At 37.9% G+C, this 23089-nt stretch overlaps 1 protein-coding gene across 1 annotated transcript in view; it reads left to right on the top strand.

Moving 5' to 3' along the window:
• Kcnh5 (potassium voltage-gated channel, subfamily H (eag-related), member 5) overlaps window positions 1-23089 on the top strand; it is a 280116-nt gene that overhangs the window by 157207 nt on the left and 99820 nt on the right. The window contains exon 8 of the mRNA NM_172805.3: window positions 12327-12526. Within this exon, the coding sequence (NP_766393.2) occupies window positions 12327-12526 (200 nt within the window). The remainder of the gene's footprint in view (window positions 1-12326; window positions 12527-23089) is intronic.

Below are 23089 nucleotides of genomic sequence, written 5' to 3'. Positions count from 1 at the left end.
AGATGCCATGATACCTTTAGGAATGACATCAGGCCAGGTGGTGGTGGCACACACCTTTAATCCCAGCATTTAGGAGGCAGAGGCAGGCAGATTTCTGAGTTAGACGCCAGCCTGGTCTACAAAGTGAGTTCCAGGACAGCCAGGGCTACACAGAGAAACCCTGTCTCAGAAAAAAAAACAAAACAAAAAAAAAACAAAAAAAACAAACAAACAAACAAACAAAAACGGGTTGGGGGGGAATGACATCAGGACGTTTGAGAGGGAGACACAGCATCCTAAATCATATGACCGTGGAGGCACTTATAATGTTGATGTCCTTGCATATAAACAGGGAAGTCACAAGAATTCACATGCTACATGGCATCCTACAAATGGGTAGATTTTGTCACAGAGTGCATTCCAATGTGTAGACAAGGAGCTGAAGGCCACAGACCTTGCTCCTTGAATAGAAAGGACTTTAGGAAGTAAAACTGAATCTGGTGGAATAAATCCTTAATCCCATCATTATAAGGTAGATATGAAGCTGCCTCCTTTTCTTCCCAGAAGCTGCCAGTTGAAGTGATTAGTGGTGAGGGCACCTCAGAAAGGGGAGGAGAGGAGAGCAGGATCAGAAGCAGAGGAGGTAGCCCTGCTTGAGAGAAGAGGGGGATTGGCAGGGTCAGCTTAAAGTTAGTAACAGTGAGGCTTGAGCCAGCATTTTAATGTGGATCCATTTCAGTGGGAAATAAGGACAGCTTATTTAGTTTTGACCTCATTAGCCCTTTCAGAACACTTTGCCAAATTTGTTGTTATTTAATGATCAGTTTTTATATTGTGCTGGGTTTTTTTTCATCATATTTCTGATACATTGCTTAGAACATTTTAACTACTCTGAGGGAATTCATAATCATATAAATTTTATAACCAAATTGCTTCAAGTAGTTGCTTAAAGGATAAAAGTATGTGTGTAAACCGGCATAGCCATGCATTCCCCATAATGCTTAGCACTGTGTTTACACATAGCAAGCATGCAATGACCATATACTTCAATGCATTAATCTTACCTGTTGGTCAATCCAAAAAGACCTAAATATATTTGCAACATCTCTAAAAGTCCATTTAGAAAAATTTGGTCATGTACATGTAATTAATTTAGTGCCTGTGCTCACACAAGCTAGTTGTGTATTTCTCAAGATAATCTAACTTTGTTGTATAAGTTGCTTCTGTTAATAATAGACTTTGATGATGGCTCTTGAGCTTTGGATATTATGAAGGATGGACGATGCTTAGCCTGGTTGAAGAGTTTAGAGAACAAGTTGACTCATGAATCATCTTGCTTATTTCCTAATGGAGTCTTTGTTAGGTGGCCTATGAGATCTTAATGTGCGGTAAGATAATTTGTGCATTGTGTCCAGCAACTGGAGATATAGAGTTATGCTTTGTTATCTATACACAGATAGGAAAAGCTTTATACCTTTCTTTTGTAGTATAGCGAGGCCAATTTATTTTTCATTCATTTATACTTGCAGCAAAGCTGTGACATGATTGAAGATGAAGGTAAGGGTACAGTGTCTTGTTTCCAGGAGCTAAGTCAGTGGGGGGAAGTGACAAGGTATCGCACAGGGAAATACAAGGTACTGAGCATGGTAGATGAAAATTTGTGCCCATGTGTAGACCATGTTTATTGCTTCTTTGGCATAGGCTACAGTTATTTCTTAGCCTGTGAGGACACACAGAACATTTTTAATGGGAAGAATAACATAAGACTTTTATTTTGGGTTTTTCCTTTGGTTATATACAGTCTAGACTCACAACTATCTGATGAGTGTGAACAGCTAGGAGGCCCTTGTGCTGATCATGAGACCGTAGGATCCTAGACGCTACTGGAAAGGAGGCCACGAGTGTAAAGACGGGATGCTCTGTAAGAAGAATGCAAATGCAAGGAGAGGCTTTATATGGAGAACCGACAGCAAGAGGAGTGGAAGTGGATCTGAGGGCCTGGTTGTGTCCTTCATCTAGGTAGTTACAAAGGTTCACATGTGGAAGCTGTGACTCGTCTGTGTTCCACCATGTAAAAACTCTGTAGGTGCCACGAATGTTCGGAGAATGGAATTTTAGAACAACCCACCTGTCTCCACAGCTCCCACACGGAGACCTCCACTTCACCCACCCCAAATGTTATTTACCCATTCTGAAAACTTGAGGGTTTTGTGGCTTTTAATTTAGAAGCTAAGAGGAAAAATGACGACAGTTTGAAAGCTCTCTAGACACGGGCTAGTAACCACCCCCCACCCCAACCTCAGTGCTTTAACAAAGGGGCTGGAAGTCACTGCTCAAACATGTGTTTACCTGCTCCTGAGTTCAATGGCCTGGCCTTATGCCTGACACATGGAGAGACTGTCTTTGCAGCCCATGTGTAGCTTCGAAGCTAGTTTTTTGCTGGAAGGTTTCTAAATACAGTGATGATTTAATAATTCAGAATATAAAGTGGCAGTGGGAAACTATAAATGTTAGGACTGTATTATTCATGTTCCCTGGGCAGTTTGTACTCTGAGATTCACTAATTAGAAATGCCATTATGCCACAAGCATATGTATCTAATTTTCTTGAATTTAATTCACTGAAAATAAAAATCAATCCTGATTAGTGTTGATATGTACCCTAATGAATAAGTTGCCATTCTCAGCGTAAGTGGGGTGAACTGTAATTTCCTTTTTGTTTACAAAGCTATTAGCTAACTTGCTTTTCTGTAGTAGAAAGGGCTGGCTTTTTTTTTTTTTTTTTGAAAGTAGGAACCATAATAGACATAAAATCTTGCTGTGTCCCAGCCCAGCCCAGTGAGGTCCTCATGTCATCTCTTGACATGTATCATTTAAAGGATGTACACTGTTTCTGGTTTGTGTACACTCTAGTTCCTGAGAGCTCTTCTTTGAAACCTGCTGTTCATGTGAGAGGACTCTGAGCCCCTTTCAAGGATAGAAGTGCCAGTGTTACCTTTGGTTTTCTGCGGAGTCGGGAGAGTAATTGTGTTCAGTTGCAACCATGAAGTTGCTATGAATGCTGGGTTGAATAGCTCTTGAAACTGAAGCTCTGGCTTGGGTCAGATTCACCTCCAGGATCTGTTCCCGGCATTTACAATAAGAATGTAATGAAGACGTAGGGAGATAGTGTGTTAGAGATGCATAAAGCTCAGAGCAAGCACAGCAAAGGCTGCCATCACTATGATAACTCTCAGGTGTCTTGTGCTGATTCTATTACGTGTATTGTACCTGATTCTTCTCTAATAGTATCTATGCTTTCTACCTAAAATTTAACTATACACATGGTGCATGCTTATCATAAAAATCAGAACATACAACCTAAAGTTCCCAAGATCTTAAAACTTAACATTCTTTAAAAGAAAAACCACCATCAGTCCTATTGCCTTGATAACAGCTGCCCAGATGTTCACAACTGTCCAGATGTCCACAGATGGCCCATAATTTACCAACCAACTTGTAGTTACTATTCTAAGTACAGCTCTAAACCACTCACCCCCATGCCTCAGCAATGTCTATGAAAAGTGCAGATGAAAAGGGTATTTGACCAATATATACCAATTAAGAAAGTTGAGGGTGTGATATAAAAAGCTGTGAAGCAGATGCTGTGAGGAGAGCTCAGGGTGAGGAGAGGTATATGAAAAAGAGATGAAGGGGCAAGAGTCTGACACTAAGAAACAGCTAGAGGTTTTTAAAGATAATGTACATTTTTTATATTTATTTATTTTTGTGTGCATCTGTGTGTAAGAGTATTTGTGCAGGCACATGTGTGTATGTGTGCAGGTGAGGATACATCTGTGTCCATAATTGTGGAATCCAGAAGACAGCCACCAGCATAGTTCTCAGGAACTCCATGTACCTCTTTGGAGATAGGGAATCTCACTGGGCTAGAGCTTACCTATTAGAATGGACTGGCAAGTGAGCTTCACATATCCTCCTGTATATACTCCTATATGTGCCTATATACTCCCTTGACCCAGTGATGGGGTTATAATCTCATGGCACCATACCCAGAATTTTTCTGTTAACTTTTGGGAATATGTGCTTTATCCAGGTCACTCAGAGGAATTCAGGTCTATGTGCTTACAAAGCAAACACTTTGTTGATTAAAAAAAAGAAAAAAAAACCCACACTAGTCTAATAACCTGCAGTTTTTAATTCCCAGTTCTTTTGGCTGCCTGACAATTGATACATCTAGGGATTATTTGCATATGTAACCCCTTAGAAGTGATCTGAACTGATGAAACCAATATATTATTCAGCTAGCTTTTTAAATCAACATTATAAAATCTATAACTGTATAAGCAAATGTGGTATACTATTTCTTTTAAAGTCTACACATATTGTGGTGGATTAGAGAGAATAAAGAAAATGGGTTTACTTGGCATAAAAGAAAAAGAAAACACAGGAGAGAAAAGCAATTTTTGTACTTAATTTTACTTTCTTTGATTTTTTTTTTTTAGAATTCTTGTTTCTAATTAAAATCTTTTTTTCTACTTCTTTCTAACTCACTCTTCCTTCTATCTCTGATATAACATTAGTAAAGGGTAAGTGCAGGTTTACGACTTTCTTCTTAACTTTAGAGGCATCTTAGTGATATAGAGACCAATGCCGGTTACTAGGACAATTTTGGTGAAGTTGGTTGTTATAATAAAGACAAGATCAGCTCTAGGCTAGTGAAATCTCTCCAACCTTATGCTAAAATTTGATATGGAATAGAATGACCTCTCTTCTATCCCAGTTTCTCTTACAAGTGGACCTTGCATTCAAATAGTTTTTCATCAGCTTATATTACCTTATTGAATTCCTTTCTCAAAATTCCAGTATCTCTGAAGGTTTTAAATACTTTTCGATAGGCGGCACACAACACAAAGTATTTAATGAGAGTCACTTCTAAGACACAAGAGGTACAGTGCAGATTCTGGCTAGCATGGAGCATAGACTAAATGAAGACTAGAGAAAGACAATGTCTGGCTCACATGTGAAGGTCTGGAGAGGTCCTATGTTAATGGTTCATTGAAAAGATGATCCAAGGAAAACAGGGACCTTTAGAGGTGAGGTGGGAGGAGAGCCATTCTGGCACCAGAGACTTCTGAAGAAGAACCTTCGTGTTGTATCAAAGTGCAGCCACTACAGTTGCTCTAATGGACCACACAAAACCCACACACATCACTGATGAGTCTCATTCTTTAACCTCTGAAATATCATCAATAAAGGTGGGCTTCGGGGAATTTAATAGGAAGCAAATAATGGTTAAACCATGATCCCCAGAATTGGCTTTCCATGTCAGTATTTTAGGTAACTCCGTCTAAGGTCAGAGGTCACATCTAAGACTCATAAATGGAAGGTAATTAGAAAAAAATCAGGGTTGATGTTTGTTGCGAATAAGCACAAAGGTGTCCATAAAGAAAAGATTGTTATTAAGAATTTAGTGAGTGCTGCTTGACCTAAGAACAAACAAAATGGAATGAATGCAGAATGTATTTTGTTCCGAACCTTCCCTGACATCATGACTTTATCTGCTGCCATTAGCAACTCACTAGTGGAGGCCTCTGCAGTTAATTGCTCGAATATAGATTTTTCTTTCCTCTACAAATTATTCAGTTCTGAAAAATAAACTACTGATCATATGCTTTGAATGGTTATAAGTTTATTTGTATACTTATTATTATATTATTATATTTAAAATGTAATCTTTCAAATTTCACATTTTCAAAAATGTGGTTTGGGATAATTAAGATTAGTATTTAACTACAGGAAGTTGTGCATACTCTTTGAAGCTGATAATCTCTTTTTTGGCATATTTCAAATACATGGGTTTTTGAGAATATGACATAACTATAACATTTTCTCCTTCCCCCTTCTCTCTTCAAGCCCTCCCATAGAGCCTCCCCACTCCACTTCAAATTCATGGCCTGTTTTTTTTCATTAATTGTTATTGCATGCACATATGTATATGTATGCCCAATGGAAATGATGCATCTATAAAACATTCCTGCATCTACTGCTTAGGGAACAATGTGGAAGGGGGCATGGAAAGATAGCAAGAGCTGGAGAATAAGGGATTTTGCCGTGATATTGTGTGTCATAGTGAGGTCAGAAGCTACATCCATAGTCTCACCAGCAGGACTGCCCAAATGTCAACAGAACAAAGTTGATACCATTGAACATTCCAAACTAGACAGGGAACGGCCCATGGGGATCTAATCAATCACAAAGAACTAAAGACAATCCATCAGATTTGGGAGTGAAGAGGTCTTCTTCCCCGGGGAAAGGTACCCCAATTGGTTGTTCAGTGCCAAATGTTTTAGCCCTAAGAACATAATGTCTCTTTAAACTTTAGTCCCAGTGTACTGGCTAGTATACAATATGTACTCCATTAAAATACAGTAAATCTAACAGCTCTTACGTGATACTGATATTTAGCATTACTTATACTGGCATCATTCAATTTTTTCAAAATATTTGCATGAATCCTTTGAGAATTTCATACATGTTATTTAGATCATATCCCCTCCCAATTTCTTCATTAACTCCTCTGAGATCTACCCAATCTGAATCTATTTTTTTTGCAAAACATTAAGCACTCACTTAGGACTTTATAAGAAGAATGGGTACTTTCAGTGTTTAAAGCATAAAACCATATTTAATGTTGAAAAGCTTTGTTTACAAAATCACTCTGGCACAATGACATGTAGGATAAGAGGCACTCTACCTTCCTGTCTCAGGTTCTCGCCAACTGAGAGCTACTCTGCTTTATTGTGGTTTAAATTATTATAGTTGCATATCTAATCAGACTTAGTGGCTTTTAAAAAAGAACTACAATTTATTATGTCACGAATCTGTGACTTATGGAGGTCCTGGGGACATGAATTATTTCTATTTCATTTAGTATTGACTGGAATGATTTGATTGGGCCTGAGAGAGCCACCCTTTAAGTGGCTCACCTGAATAGCTGCTATGCTGATGCAGTTACACTGTGTGCTGTACACACAATCACACTTCAGTGGCCTCATCTTTCATAACTTGAATACGCTGAAAACGGATGATTAGATGTAATCTTAAATGTTATCATAAATGCATGCTCATATGGATATTTAAAATTATTTGGTCTAAGGTCAAAACTGTTGGCTAGGGTTCTTTATTCCTCTCTATGAAAATGTATCTAGGAGACTTTAGCTTCCTCATGAAATGGCAACTAAAATTTTCAGAGATGTTTAAATAACGAAAAGCTAGAATTAACTAATTTTTCAAGGCTTGGGCCTAGATATTATTGTGAAGCCACAGTCAACCCATACAATTGGGGTATGACAAGATTTAAGGAGAAAGGGACTCTGCCTCTGGATGACAGGGTATCCAAGTATTTATCACTATCTTTAATCATTTATAATTTTCTCTACCGCAATCTTTTTATAACGGCTAAAGCAAAAAGTAAGACTTTATGTAAGACATTTATTAACACATAGGCCAAGATTATTAAAACCAAAGATTCCAAAATTAGCAGTTGTGTTTTGTCTAAAAGACCACAAAAATTATATTAAAAACATACTTCTGAAATTGTCACATATCATGTTGTCATTATTACTATGGTATTGACTATCTCTGCTCAGAGAGAGAAAAACAGTGTGAGGTATCTCCACACAGCTGGAGAAGGAGCCATCTCCATGCTGAGCATTTTTGGTTGCTAAGTAGCAATGGGGTTTTCCAATTCATTTATTATGTCAATGTGACTCGGCCAAATAGAACTTTTCTTTTTGGCAAACTGTCTCTTGTTTGTTTGGTTTTTTATTTGTAGAATAGAATTTACTAGAAAAATATTAAACAGCTGCTATATTTGGGGAACTGTATGTTCTTTGAGGGGAAATATAGAAATGAGGGTAAAGGAAAAGGGCTATGCTCATTTTGTAGACTTTGCCTCCCCAGTGTGGAAGATGAATAATTAATAAATAAACACATAAATATAAATTAGAGGAGAGATAATGATGCTTCAGTCAGGGATCTTGAGAATACTGGTGCAAGAGAATGTTCAGCCAGTGTGATCAGGGGAAAACCCCTGAGAGGAATGGAGTTTTAAGCAGAGGAGAAGAGGATACTGGTGAAGCAAAGGGAAAATAGATGCTTAGCGGGGTAGAAAAGATGAAGCACATGGTCATTTGTGGCAAGGAGCACATAGTTGGGTATTGCTTATTATTTGCTCAGTCTCCACATATATTTTGTGGGGAATTAAGTTATTTACATTTCACATAATTATTAAGTAATATCTTGCTTCTGTCATTTTGTGGCTGGTTCTTCGTTTTTCTAATATCTTTCTCCTTGTATGGTCTTCTTTATCACGCTTGAGTGATTTTTTTTCCCCTAAGAGGAGGTTTTGATTCCTCACTTATTATTATTAGTCTGTTATTGGGTTTTGCTTTGGCTACAGTGGGACTTAAAAAAACAAGAACCTATTTGATTAAAAAGTAAGGCTTTTTGAAATGAGAGTGGTATAAACACTGATCATAAAATGCGCCAAGAAACAAGAGGATAAAGAAGAGGGAGAGGAGAGACAAAAAAACCACTGTTTATATTTACCCGTTTCTCATAGTGAGTTTTGATGTCCTGTTGTAAATCTTTCTATATTACCTACTTCAAATAGTAATGTAGTTATTAATTTTGATTGCTCTGCTTTTTGTGTGCATGCTAGATGTAACTGGTTTATGTACTGTGTTTATGTGTTAGGAAGTTTTTAGTTTGTGTAGCTCCTTTTACTAATGAGTTTTAAATGTCCAGTATTTTCTTGCTGGTTAGCAGCTTTTCTATTTGAAGAATTTAGTTTTCTTTTCCTTTTTTCTTTGGACATGTCAGGTAGTGATTTTTTTTCAGCTTCTGTTTGTCTGAGGATATCTTTATATCTGAACCCCAGCCTTACTAGGTATAGTATCCTTTATTGATAGCTTATTTTCTCCTAGCACAATGGTTTGTAACCTTCTAAATGCTGTGACCCTGTAATACACTTTCTCATGTTGTGGTAATCCCCAACCATACAATTATTTTGTTGCAACTTCATAACTGTAATTTTGTTGCTGTTATGAATTGTAATGTAAATATCTGAGATCCAGGATATATGATATGCGACCCCTGTGGAGGTTGCTACCCACAGGTTGAGAAACATTGTCTGGCATGTGTGACAATCTCATCATACTACTTGTTTCTAGCCTATGGTGTTTCTACTGAAAGTAGATAATTGCAACATGTATGTGCACGTATATATGTGTATATGTTTGTGCATATGTGTGCATATATGTCTATGTACATTATGTGTGTGTGTGTGTGTGTGTGTGTGTTGCTCTCTTGCATTCTCAAGAAATTTCTCTTTGCATTGAAACTCTGAGAGTTGATTTGGGGATAGATTTCATTGAATCGAATCAAGCATGGTGACCCTGGAACCCAAGTATGGTGACATTGACCTTCATGTACCAGTATTTTTCTTTCTTTTCATTTTGGGACTGGGCAGTTTTCTGTTACTGTCATTTTGAGTGTGCTTTTCTCTCTTTAACAATCAACAGACTCTCTTGAATAACACACCATAAGTGGCTGCTCTTCTAATGCTGTCTCAAAGCCACTATGAACTTTTTCTGATTTTCATTCTTTTTTCTTTCTTCTCCTTTGATAGTCTGTTGTGAGTTTGCTAACTGTTTATTCTATTATCCATTTCGTATTCTGTGTACCTTATGTTAATGTATAAGTTACTACAGTCCTCTTAGTCTTCTTTGATAAAATATTGAGTTGTTTCTCTATGTTTCCTTGAAGTTTGCGCAATCTCCTTAAAGGCTTTAAAAAAAAATCCCATGGCTGTGTATAAAAACTGATTACTACATAGTCAGTTATTGGCACTTGATTTTGTCCTTTATCGTTAGTTGAAGATATGGCTTTGTTTTTGTCTGTCTCAGAAGTTTAGCATCTTCTTTGTGGCTGCAGTTATTTCAGCAGTGGATGAGAACTTAGGTTCAGGTTAGCCACAAGTCTACACTGGAGTACTCCTGTCTCTCACGGGTTGGGGTGAACCCAGATACCTCATCCAAAGTTATCGTTGTGTAGTCAGAAGCCACGGGATTATTCTGTCTCTCTCTGGACTCCATGCTGAGGGGACTGTTCATAAGCTCCCATGAGCCATCCATGCTACAATACTATTGTATCCAAACTCCAAATTCATCTGGGGCTCATCTCAATGCAACCTAGAGTCACAGTCCATGCAACTGCTGCCTGTGGATGGTGTATTCTCGCCTTGTAACCCCTTAAGCTACACAGAGGTAATGTCCAGAATACAGATATGTTTTACTGGGGCCTCAGGTCTTTGTCTGGCAGCAGGACAAGTCCAGAAGTGGCATTAGCTTTGGTGTAGAAATTTAAGCTCTGATGGTTAACTACACATAAAGGATACGTAATTCCATGACTACTGACAAGTTTTAAAACCTGGGAATTATTATAGAACATAATTAGTGCACAGTCTCATTACTGTGTAGTTATTCATTATTTCTTTGAAAAAAATTCACTTTGCTTGTTTCTTTTCTGAAAACATATATTTGCATATTATAAATGATTATTGTCTATTAATTTGTTCATCTTGTTGCTGTTTCTGTGCTTAAGTACAACAGTGATGGACAGGGGATATCATATCTATGATTACCTTTGTTTGGGATGGGGTGTTGCTTTTAAATAGGATTATTCTAACTTTTAAAGACCCAATTTAGAAATATTTCTACCCATTTTTAATTAAAAACCACATATTTAAAAAATCATCCTTCTCTGTTATTCAAATCCCTAATAACAACAAAAAAATAAAAACTATGCAAAACAACAACTTATGTTGTGGAATTACATGTTACACTCAGAGGAGAACATCTGATTTCAGAGAAACAATGACCATCTACCCCAAAATATAGACAGGATCCCAAGTTACTTTGCTAGCTGGATTTTACATTATTTATTTCTGACAGAATTTGGCTGTGAAACTTCAAAGGCACATAGCTCATGTTTTCACTCAAGAAGTGATCTTTTTTTTTTTTTTTTTTTTCCTTCAAGTGCTTGGAAGATGATAGAAATAATCTCTGCTGCTCACACCTGTTGGTGAGAAGCTTCTAGAATTCCTGCACTTGCTACATGGTGTTTATTGAAAACCAGAGTACAGTGCCACCTGTTTTCAACAGTGTTTCCTGCTCATAAGAAAGTGATGGGGAAGAGGTGATGCAGGATAAAGCTGTGGATGCATGTTCAGTTGGGGTTTGAACCCAGTGTCTTTTACAAAGTTTCCCCACAGTAGGTCCTTGTTAGCAGACTGACTGGGTCCAGAGAGAGGAGAGCCGGTATAGTCTAGGTTCATACCTAGGCAGCACTCATTTCCATTCATAGGTCCTTGTAGACAAATCACAACCATTGCAAAATGATGGGCTCAAAACATGTCTACGTCTTTCTGTACAGACACGAGTGTAATGACTCCATCACTCTGACAGTTTTATTTCAGCTTTTAGTTTCATCCCTGCTTATCTACACAAAGTTCCAAAAGTGGAACTTTAGTTTGTCCCCATCCGTGTATTTCTGCTGTTCTGTCAAAAAATATTTACAACCAAAGAAGTACTCCAAAAGCTGAGGGAGTCAGCTGGAAGAGAAGTGTGCACTTCTAAGTGAGACTTGATTAGGCTTCCCTTGGGAGGGTGTAGCTGGGGGAACAAAAGGCCAGAAATGCTGCAGGCTGGTGGGATGGCATAGTGGTTAAGGCGCTTGCCACATAAGCCTGGTGACCTGAGTTCTATCCCAGAGCCAATGGAAAGGTGAGAGGAGAGACCTAACGCCACAAAGTTGTCTCTGACCTTTATACACATGGTTGTGAGTACGTGTACATGCACGCTCACACGGGCACACACACTCAAATACACACACACACACACACACACACACACACACACACATGCTAAGGCACACATGCTAAGGCACACACAGTAATAATAATAAGCCAAGAGAACGGGGCTAGAGATTTTAACAAATTTATAACCTTGTGCCACTTGATTCTTTATGAAATATTCATGTCACTTTCATGGATCTCCATGTTGTTTGGCATGGTGAAGCCCACTGAGTGCATGACTCTTGTTCTGTGGTAATCTTTCTAGAGAGCATACCAGGTACCAAGCAGTGTAGTCAGGACTTCCTTCATAAATGTTAACCTCTCGAAGTTAACCAAGATATTTCTGTAACATGATTTACTGGTTTAGTCAATGTAAGTTTTTTTTTTCACTTGAGATATCTATTTTATTTCTATTGTTTCTTTTATTTCAGCTCTTCTTTATGCAACTATTTTTGGAAATGTTACCACAATTTTCCAGCAAATGTATGCCAACACCAACCGTTACCATGAGATGCTGAATAATGTTCGAGATTTCCTGAAATTATATCAGGTCCCAAAAGGCCTTAGTGAACGAGTGATGGATTATATTGTCTCAACATGGTCAATGTCAAAAGGCATCGACACAGAGAAGGTATTGTAGTTTTTATTATTTTTATTGCTATTATTATTATTAGTTATGTTTAAACAGGATATTTAGATGTATGTACATTTCCCATTCACAATTGCCCTGTGCAATTGCTTTAGAAATGTTACTATATTTTTTGCAAGTGACATTTCAATCAATCACATTTATTGAGTGCTCAGAAGGTGCGGAGTATCCAACCATTAACAATCAATTAGTACCAGTCATGATATTCAATCGAGAAAATTTAGTTTCTGAATACAGCTCATTGTTCCATTCCCCTGTGATACTCTGATTAACACTTAGTAATTTTCTGCTAAACTCTCTGAGCAAGCACTCTCCTAAAAGAACTGTTGTCAGTTTTCCCTTTGACTTGCTGTCCAGTTAAAAATATCAGGGGCTGGGGACATGGCTCAGCAGTTGAGAGAGCTTTCTGCTCTTGCTACCATCTGGAATTATGTTTCTAGTATCTATGTCTGGCAGCTTACAGCTGCCTGTAACTCTTGCTTCAAGAGATCACAACCCTCTTCTGGCCTCTGTGGGTATCTGCATATATATGTGTGTGTGTGTGACTTGTGACACACACACACACACACACACATTCACACACTCATACACACACATTTTAACAAGATTGCCTTATTTAGTATCAATGGGAGGGGAAGCCCTTGGTCCTGTGGAAGCTTGATGCCCCAGTGTAAGGGAGGGGTGAGGCAGGAGTGGGTAGATGAGGGAGTACCCTCTTAGAGGCAAAGTGGATTGGGGGATAGGATGCAGGGTTCCCAGAGGGGAGACCAGGAAAGGGGACAACATTTGAAATGTAAATAAATAAAATAACCATTTTTTCCTGTTTATGTAGCCAGTCTGTTAGTCTATGTCTTTTTATTGGGGAATTGAGTCCATTGATATTAAAGAGATATTAAGGAAAAGTAATTGTTACTTCCTGTTTTTTATTAGATATTTTCTTTATTTACATTTCAAGTGCTATCCTGAAAGTCCCCTATATCCTCTCCCCACCCTGCTCTGCAACCCACCCACTCCTGCTTCCTGGCCCTGGCATTCTCCTGTACTGGGGCATATGATCTTCGCAAGACCAAGGGCCTCTCTTCCTATTGATGGCCTAATAGGCCATCCTCTGATATATATTCAACTAGAGACACAAGCTCTGTGGGCTACTGGTTAGTTCATATTGTTGTTCCCCCTATAGGGTTGCAGACCCCTTCAGCTCCTTAGGTACTTTCTCTAGCTCCTTCATTTGGGCTGAAGAGATGGCTCAGCTGTTAAAGACTAGGCTCATAACCAAAAAGCATTATTTTTAAAATGGAAAAAAAAACCCAGAATGAAACTTCCCTGTTATAAGTGAAATTTTTGTATTATCTTCTATCATATTTTCTTCTTTATTTCTATCACATGCATAAGCAATTTTTAATCTTCCCTTGGTTTTTCATTCAAGTAGTAGAGACATACCTCTTCCAGTTATTCTCATGTCTCATTTCTTGGTTTTGAATGGGAGCTGCTTCCTCCCCGCCCCCATCTATCTTATCCTTGGACAAAGAAGAACCCAAAGTTCCCCATTAAGAGCAAATTAAAGTCTCCTCACTGTCTACATACAAAATATATTTTTATATACCTATAAAAATATGGGTATATTTTTCTATACCATTTGATTAACATAAAATGAAAGGGATAGCAACTAGAGCTGGCACACAGGAAGTAAGAGCCAATCCTGAGTTATTCCACGTGATAAGCATCAGTGAAGACTGGCTTTTGTAGAGCACCTACTTCTGACACCTGACAGTCAAATTGCAAGAGACTTTCCTTGCCATTTTAGGTGGTATGTGTTTTTTGTCATGTGTGTGCATATGTGTGTGTGTGTGTGTGTGTGTGTGTGTGTGTGAGAGAGAGAGAGAGAGAGAGAGAGAGAGAGAGAGAGAGAGAGAGAGAGAGTCACCTAGTTAAATGACCACAGAAGAAAAATCAATTAAAGTATATTTCTTCGCAACTTGATTAATATTCATTGATATGTGGCTAGTGGGAAAACATGCACAGAACCTTTGCCACAGAGACAAAAAGGCAAAATCACAAACACTGTTAAGGATGTTGAAGAAAGGAAGCATTTATATACTGTTGCAATGGGAATTAGTGCAATGGCTATTGAGCACAGGATATTACTTCAAAAAACTAAAACCAGATCTGCCACAGGACCTATCTGTCCCACTTCTGGGTAACTATGAAGTTAAAGGAGACCATCATACAAAGGAGATGTCTGCACCCCCGTGCTTACTGTTGCACCATTCTCAATAGTCAAGATAAGTAAACATTTAAAGATAAACAAGGAAATCCTGTTATGTGAAACAAAATGGGTGGGGCCAGAGAACATTATGTTAAATGAAATTAGACTTAGAAGAACCTAGAATGAGAAGACCTCATGTCATCTCCTATTCAGAGAACTCAAAAAGACAATTTACATGTAGAATGGTAGTTATCAGGGAAGGGGAATGGAGAGGAGCAGAGGGGTAAGTCAGAAGGAGGTTGGGTGAAGGTTCCAAATCACACTTCGAGTTGCTCTTGAAAACCTAGGAAAGCAGATTTGAGTTGATGTGACAAATATAAAAGCTTTGCTGTGTGTGCATGTGTGAAACATGTCATGAGTAATGATCCCGTTCAACCTACTAGGGAACTCCCCACTCAGATCAGATGCATGTTAGCTCCGGTGATAATGTACATGATGAGAACAAGACACAAGCCAATTCTGGGCATGAAGAGGCTATGTGAGGATTCCTAGTAATTACATCTGCAGTGAGACCATGTTTAAAAGCGCTTCATGCCATATGCTCCCAAACAAGAAGAAAACAAAAATCTATATCCACTTCTGTGACATAAGTCAAGAATCTAATAATAGAACAGAAGACTCACAGGCCTGCTGGTCATCTTGTTAGCTAGTAAATAGTAAACATAACACATAACATTAAAGTTCAGGTAAAATAAAACACACACCATTTAACATAAAGATGTTGGCAAAAAGCAACTAGAAAAATGGCTCAGAGTTTAAGGGCAGTTACAGCTCTTGCAGAGAACTCCATTTTAGTTCCCAGCTCTATAATAGTGAGTCACAACTCTCTGTAACTATAGCTGTAGGGCAGTGGTTCTCAACCTTCCTAATGGTGCAAGCCTTTAATACAGTTCCTCATGTTTTGGTGGCCCCAAACCATAAAATAGTTTAATTGATACTTCATAGCTGGAATTTTGCTATTGTTATAAATTGTAATATAAATATCTGTGTTTTCCGATGTTCTTAGGTGACTCTTGTGAGAAGGGTGTTTGATCTTTGCTCTCAAAAGAGTCAGGACCCAAAGGTTGAGAACCATGACTCTAGAGGGATACATTCTTTTTGTCTCTATGGAGTCCCCCACTAACACACACACACACACACAAGAGAGAGAGGGAGAGAGAGAGAGAGAGAGAGAGAGAGAGAGAGAGAGAGAGAGAGAGAGAGAGACAGAGAGACAGAGAGACAGAGAGACAGAGAGACAGAGAGACAGAGAGACAGAGAGAAACAGAGACACACATACATTAACAAAAATAAGTTATTGAAACATTTTGAGTAGAAATTAAGCATCACAGCAAAAGTGCAAAATCAGTTTTTATAATTTGTAAAATATTTTTATAAATCAGTAAGTTTAAAATACATTGGCAACTAAGTGAGCCAAAGGCATGATTAAGGTTATTTAAACACTGAAAAATGTAATGTTGGTTGCATTATGCTGACTTAGTAAAATAGTGCTTGCAGATTCTCCTCCAATAACTGCGACTTCACTAGCACTAAGAATTAGCTAGGTTTTCAGTACCAGACATGGTTTTACCCTTGTTGAGTGTGTCTTGAGTCCAATTAGAGAGCTGTTGGCTAGGTATCCATGCCACTAATGTACACTTAGGGTTACTGTTCCAGGATGATTGTTAATGTGGTTCACAGGCATTGTAACTGGTAGTACCTTCCTCCTTTCGAAGCTCTCATAGCACCTTCTGATACCATGAAAGCTAGTCTTCAGAGAGGGAGCATTTGGGTTACCAACATGACTGCTCAAATGGGAGCTAGACAATGAGGACACCGATGATAATGTTAAACTGGACAGAGTTTAAGCCATAACACTACAACCTTACTTTCCCAGAGACGAGCACACCAATTGGCTGTCTGGTGCCAAACAATCAGCCCTGAAAACACAAAAGATCATACTGACTGAACAGGTTATATTTGGGATATATGCATACTTATTATATATGTGCCTATAATAACAATTAGTGAAAAAAGAGGTCATGAATTGGAAAGAGAAAAGGAAGGGTGTGGGGTTGAGGAAAAGGAAGGGAGAAATATTGTTACTAAAGTATAATTTCAAAAAATATAATATGAATAAAGGGTGTATCACTAGTTTACATTAAACAAAGCTCACCTTCCTCTCTAACAGTAAAAATCAAGTCATTAAGAAGCCATTTTTAGGCAGATACAAAAATGCCCCATTTTTGCAAAGAATGTATTGCCTGGCCCTGGCTCTACTGTGTAATTCTGTATACTGTGTGAATGGGTTGAGTATTTTCTAAAGCAATTTGAATGAGCTAATATGTATTGGGGCTGGCACTAGAGCTCAGCCCTGTGGCTTTCTAGTTTTTTGTCTTTTGTTATTGCAGTGATACCAGCCCTTGTTGTGACTTTAAAGGCATATTCTAATAACACTCCCTCCAGTGTCCCAGTTCACCACAGACCCGATCTCAAATGAAAACTCTGCTCTGCTCTGCAGGCCCAAGGAATCTGTCCAAGAATTAGACTGCTCCCAGTTATCTTTTAAAGATATGTTCTACTGATATTCCCCAATCCATTTAATGGAAGCTGCACCTTCCAGTTCCTTAGGACAACCCTCCTTAGCCCTATCTACCTTCACTTCCCTTCGCTTCCATTGTGGTCCCTAGATCCAAGCCATCATCTTGCCCTGCTCTGTGCTTCTGTGTAGGATGTTCTCAGCGTAGCAACAAAGAACCTATGTGGCTTTTCTGTTTGTTGATCTAATCTTGTCAATATATTTAGGACATTATATGTGAATCTTGCTACAAGTATTTACAGTGGAATTTATTAAAATTATCAAAATATAATTGTGGAGTGATAAAATGAAAGGTGGAAAACAGTAATTATATCAGTCCTGTACTCAGGGTGCATCCATAGAAAAGAGTATCAGAATTTTTAACAATTACTCTCTTTGATTCACTGTTTGGTTCCTATATTCTTTAATATGTGAAGTATGTTGTCTTAACATATGTTAACATAATTTTTTATTGCATAGCTCACTTACATTTTCTTTAAAATATTTTTATTAATAGATATTATTATGAAACTTATACAAGCACACACCAAAACAAGGAAAATAAATGAAGCTCAATATCTTTTGAAATGTCTCTTTCTCTGTTGGTTCTAAAATAGTTATTTTTTTTCAGCTCTGTGTACAATGGAATTTAATGATGCATTGCAGCTAATTAAAGAAAAATCTTTGCTTCAATTATTGTGATTTCCTCCTAGCTTCTCCACATACTTAGTTTGTAGATTTTTGAATTTAACATTAACACATGAGCAAATTAATCCCAGTGATTTAAGTCAGCCTTAACCAGCTTCTGTTTAGTCCAATTACTATATTCATGTGGGGATTAGAACATTTTTTACCAGGAAAATTTGTTGTAGGTGATTTTTTTTCCACTGGGCAGTGTCTAGACTAATTTTATCTACTGGCCAACAGTTTATTGACTATCAATCATTACAGGTACTTAGTATCTTTTTAATTTAATAACAAAAATCCATCCCCTGCTCTTTGCCACTGGCTGACATTTTGTACTTAAAAGAGAAAGGGTTGGAATGGGGGGATTTAAAACAAAAGAAGATTATGGGGAACAATAGAAGGGATGATGACTAAAGCTCATAAAATTTATCCTGACATTTGAAATACTTTTCAGGAAAACAATTCAAATGAAATCAGTGGGCTAGCACTATATTTTCAATTTGCAGGACGACTTATAAAAATGTACAACTTATATAATGTTTTATAGATCAGGTAACTCTCATTACCCTAGAGTGTCCATGACCTCTTTAACAGGTTAGATACTAAACCCTTATGATTTTTATTTACAACTTTTACTACCTTTCTAGAACTAACACTAATTTTAATAACCAGTATGAATTCTCAGATCACACATTGTATATTATGTAGTCATTACATCTCTCTCTACGTATATATGTAGACTAGACAAAAACTACAAAGGATTAAAGAGACCACAGCATCCATGGAATTCAACAAGGCCTTAATGGCCCCCTAGACAGAGGCTGATACAAATAAAAAAGGGGAATTCAAGGTCACAGGGTTGATCTTGGCATCAGCATAGACTGTAGCTTCAGACATAATATGCAGAACCAGATCTAGCTGGCCTAATGAATGTATTTATGGATGGCAATTTCTGTAGGCTGTGGCACAGGTCTCCTGGAACGTTCAGGAGCCCTCTTACTGTCAGTTGTGTGATGTTTTCTTGGCATGGACAGGTGACAGGCTCATAGGAGCTGTTGTGACTTCAGTGTTAGGTGTCATTTCTATTGTGTCCAGATGGGAGTACTGTATGTGTCCTCAGTCTGGTGTATTATTTTTCTGCCTTTTTTATTGCCTTATCTCTGTTCCATAGTGACAATGGGACATGCTCCTTACACCTGGAGGAAAATACTGTACTACACCATCCTTCATAAAGAGCTCTGACTAGTGCGCTCTGCTGAATTTATCATATAAATATATCACAGGGATATAAGAAAGGCAACCTGGCTCAGGCTGAAGATTCAGTAGTATTTTTATCTTTGGTTTAAAAGAGGTAACAATTGCCACAATAGAGTTCATATTAATCAGATCAATAATTGTGATCACCTTCCAACTAGATATTTCAAAGAAATAACATCAAAGGGCAAAAACTTACTCAAAGATGAACAAGGTGATATACAATTCTGACCATATTAACATATGACAGACAAATAAAGGAAATGTAAATATTCTATCTAGTTAAGAAGAGAGTTGAAGAGAGGGGTGGAAGGTAGCTTCAAAAAACTAAATCTATTTGAAGAACAGATCTCTCTGCTTCAGAAAAAAAAACATATTTCTCAAATAAAGGATTTAGATAGACACAGCAGAACGCAGACCCAGTGCACTCTCAGGTCCTGCACACTACTCTTGCTGCCTCTCCACTATCCGGTTCTTGTTATCTCTACTGAATGAATTTAGGTGGAGCACTCAGGCCTAGAGTAGAAAAAAAAAAAGACTGTATTTTATAGGATGACATGAAGCACTCCCAAAGTTGAGAGACGGCTCATTGTATAGGAAAGTATAATTACGGGTTGAGACTGGACAACAGTGAAGGAATCACTGTGCCGACCTAGAGGTTTAAGTAGACGTGGTGCTATTTTCTTAAGGACCAAATAGCATCCTGAGAGGTGGTTTTCTGTGCAAGGTGATTGACAGGACTATTTGGGTTAACTTTTAAGGAAGAAGCAATGTTGTGTCTTTTTTTTTTTCTTTCTTTCTTTCTTTGTTAGAACGCCTCCAGCTAGATAGTAATCTTATCATTGTCCTAGAAGTTCAGAAAGTCATGTTTCTATGCAGGGATTCAGATACAATTCTTTTGATCAGTTTCTGCTTTTACAAGCTGATAAAGAGGTGGGAGGAAGAGAGAGGGAGGAAGGGAGGGAGGCAGTGATAGAGAAGGAAGGGAGAGGAATTCAGGGGAAGGGAAATAGAGAGAGATGATAGGTAGATAGGTAGGTAGATAGATAGATAGATAGATAGATAGATAGATAGAGAGAGAGAGAGAGAGAGAGAGATAGACAGATGATTTTAGATGTTGATAACATGCCAGAGAGAGAGAGAGAGAGAGAGAGAGAGAGAGAGAGAGAGAGAGAGAGAGAGAGAAGGGAAGGGGGTCCTTAATTCCCTTAGAACCTGCTCCTATGTGAACACTTTCCTAATACTGACTATGAGAGCACATCAGTACATCATAATATCTGTGCCACTTGGGGTTCTACTATTTGTCACACCTGGTTCAAGGACAGTCATTTTAAAAGTTCTGCATGAAATTTACAGAAAAAAAAAAACAATCCTATGATAATTTAACACTTGTTTTCAGCACTTGTTTTCTTTTTCCATTGGTGTGTGTGTGTATGTGTGTGTGTGTGTGTGTGTGTGTGTGTGTGTGTGTGGTTGTGTACATGGATACATGTGGAGGCCTAAGCTTTATGTTAAGTACTAACCTTAAGTGTTCTTCCACCTTCCTTATTGAGGAGGCAGCACCTCTCAGTCACTTCCAGAGCTCTCTAGTGTGGATGCTGATTCCTCCTTCTCTCATCAGAATTATAGACCAACTTCCCTACACATCCAATATTTTTGTGGGTTCTGGGGATCTGGCTCAGGTCCTAACATTTGCTAGCTAAGCACTTTAACTACTGAGCCATCTCTCCAACTCTGTTCTCAGGATTCTTTTATTAACGTACTTGAACCGATAGGTTCACAAGGATAGTAACTAGCTTACTGAAGATGATAAAAGAAGTACTCACTTAAAAATACCATGGATTTATAGATTCTTTAATGGAGTCAAGGTAGGGCAGCCATGGAATGCTTCTCCTATAGGCCTATGTTAACTGCTTATTGGACAAGAGACTATATGCCTATTCCACTGCTTAAAATTAATTAATTGATTAATTAATTATTAAGCAACTACACGTTTCACCCTAACTTTTAAATCTAGAAAAATCTTTTAAGTTTTCAATCTAACCATGGTAAAGGAATGCCACAATCATCACCTTTGCACGTGTTTCTCAATTGTGACCTCCTAAAGAGGAAAAAGGGAGAATGTGGGCTTGGGATGGCCTTTTCTCCCTTTTAGCTAGCCTTCATTCCTAGCTAAGAAAGTAAATTTCATGTGCAGCTTCTCCCATGGAGCAGAAGTTGAATAAGATAGCACTCCAGGGCACATTAGAGGTGAATATAAACACAATACATTATATTCACATATTAAAGTGTCATAAAGAAAATCATCATTTTTTATAGTTATTACACATTAATAAAAATTCTAGAAAAATAAGGAGGCAGAATGGTCTTAGTAAACACACAATAAAATTATTATAGGCAAATAGGAATGTTAATAATTTCCGTAATAATAATTTAGAATACTCAAGTGTGAATTTTAATTTCTCATGGCTTTTGAGAATTCTTCAATACATCCTTTGTATTACTGTTGGCTAATATCATTACTTTTAAGCTTTGTGCATGTCCTCTAATAGACAATGTTCTTTTGCTATGCTTATTTTAAGGAAGAAGCATATTATAGGTTAGTTAAGTCCAAATGACTTAAACATTTCTCTGGAAATAATACTAAACAGAATCTTTATATTTTTGCTTTATTCTGTTCATACTTTAGTGTAACAGTGCAGGCTAGTTTATACTTCATTTTCTCACCACTTGGCCATTAGCTTCTGAGGAAGGTCACAAGGAATCATATGATAGCTATAATAGAGAAAGAAACAGATGGAGTAGTCCACATGACGCCATGATGACTTAGTAACTTGGCTTGATCTAGACTACAAACATAGGGTCCCATCCTTCTGGGTCCGCATCTCTGGGTGTGAAGAAATAGAGCCACATTTCTGACCTAGGTGGCTGGAGCATAAAAGGGGTCACATCATGCCTTCAGGGGGTAGGCAGTAATAAAAGGGGTGAACCATTTCATTCACAATGATAATCATACTCGTCTTTTCTTATCTAGTCATAGGCTACAAAGTTTGCCATATGGCTAGCATCATATTTTTGGTCTTGAAATTTAGTGAGCATGCCATTGTACTTAAATATACAGATGGAACATGACCTGCATCATATTTTAGATAAGCAAATGTTTTTATATATGTATACATTGAGAACAAATATGTGAACATATTCTAGACTGTGGAGAAAAGTTAATGAGTCCAATTTGTGTGCAGACCATGTCATACTGTGAGTTGGTGTCTCTATCCAGCCTGTTATTTTATTCTGAGCTGCTGATGGGTCTGTTTTCAGACTCGACCCCAAACAGAGCAAATTCCCAGCAATAGCACCTGCTTTTGAGTGAAATCATTAGGTTCCTTAGAACTGGACACATTTTTTTTAATTAAAGGTAGAATTATGCAATCAGATTTTATGACTGCTTTACTTAAAATGTGTGTTCTTTCCCTGGAGTTTCTCTTACTAATATTGCCATGGTTTTACTGTGCTGTTATTTTTAAAGAAATTATTTATTTTATTTTATGTATATGTGTGTGTGCACCTCTGTGTGTGTATGTGATCCATGTGCAGGCAATGCTAACAAAGGTCAGAAGAGCACATCAGATCCACTGGAACTGGAGTTACAGATGGCTGAGAGCCACCTTAAGGATGATAGGATCTGAACCTAGGACTTCAATTCAAGTGCTCTTAGCCACTGAGCCATATCTCCAGCCTGATTATGTTGTTGTTTATTATTTTCCTTCAGTGGTCGTGT

The sequence above is a fragment of the Mus musculus genome, chromosome 12 (assembly GCF_000001635.26).
Source record: "Mus musculus strain C57BL/6J chromosome 12, GRCm38.p6 C57BL/6J".
Lineage (NCBI taxonomy): Eukaryota > Metazoa > Chordata > Mammalia > Rodentia > Muridae > Mus > Mus musculus.
Note: the sequence above shows the minus strand (reverse complement) of the source record. Positions and strands in the feature narration are given on the sequence as shown.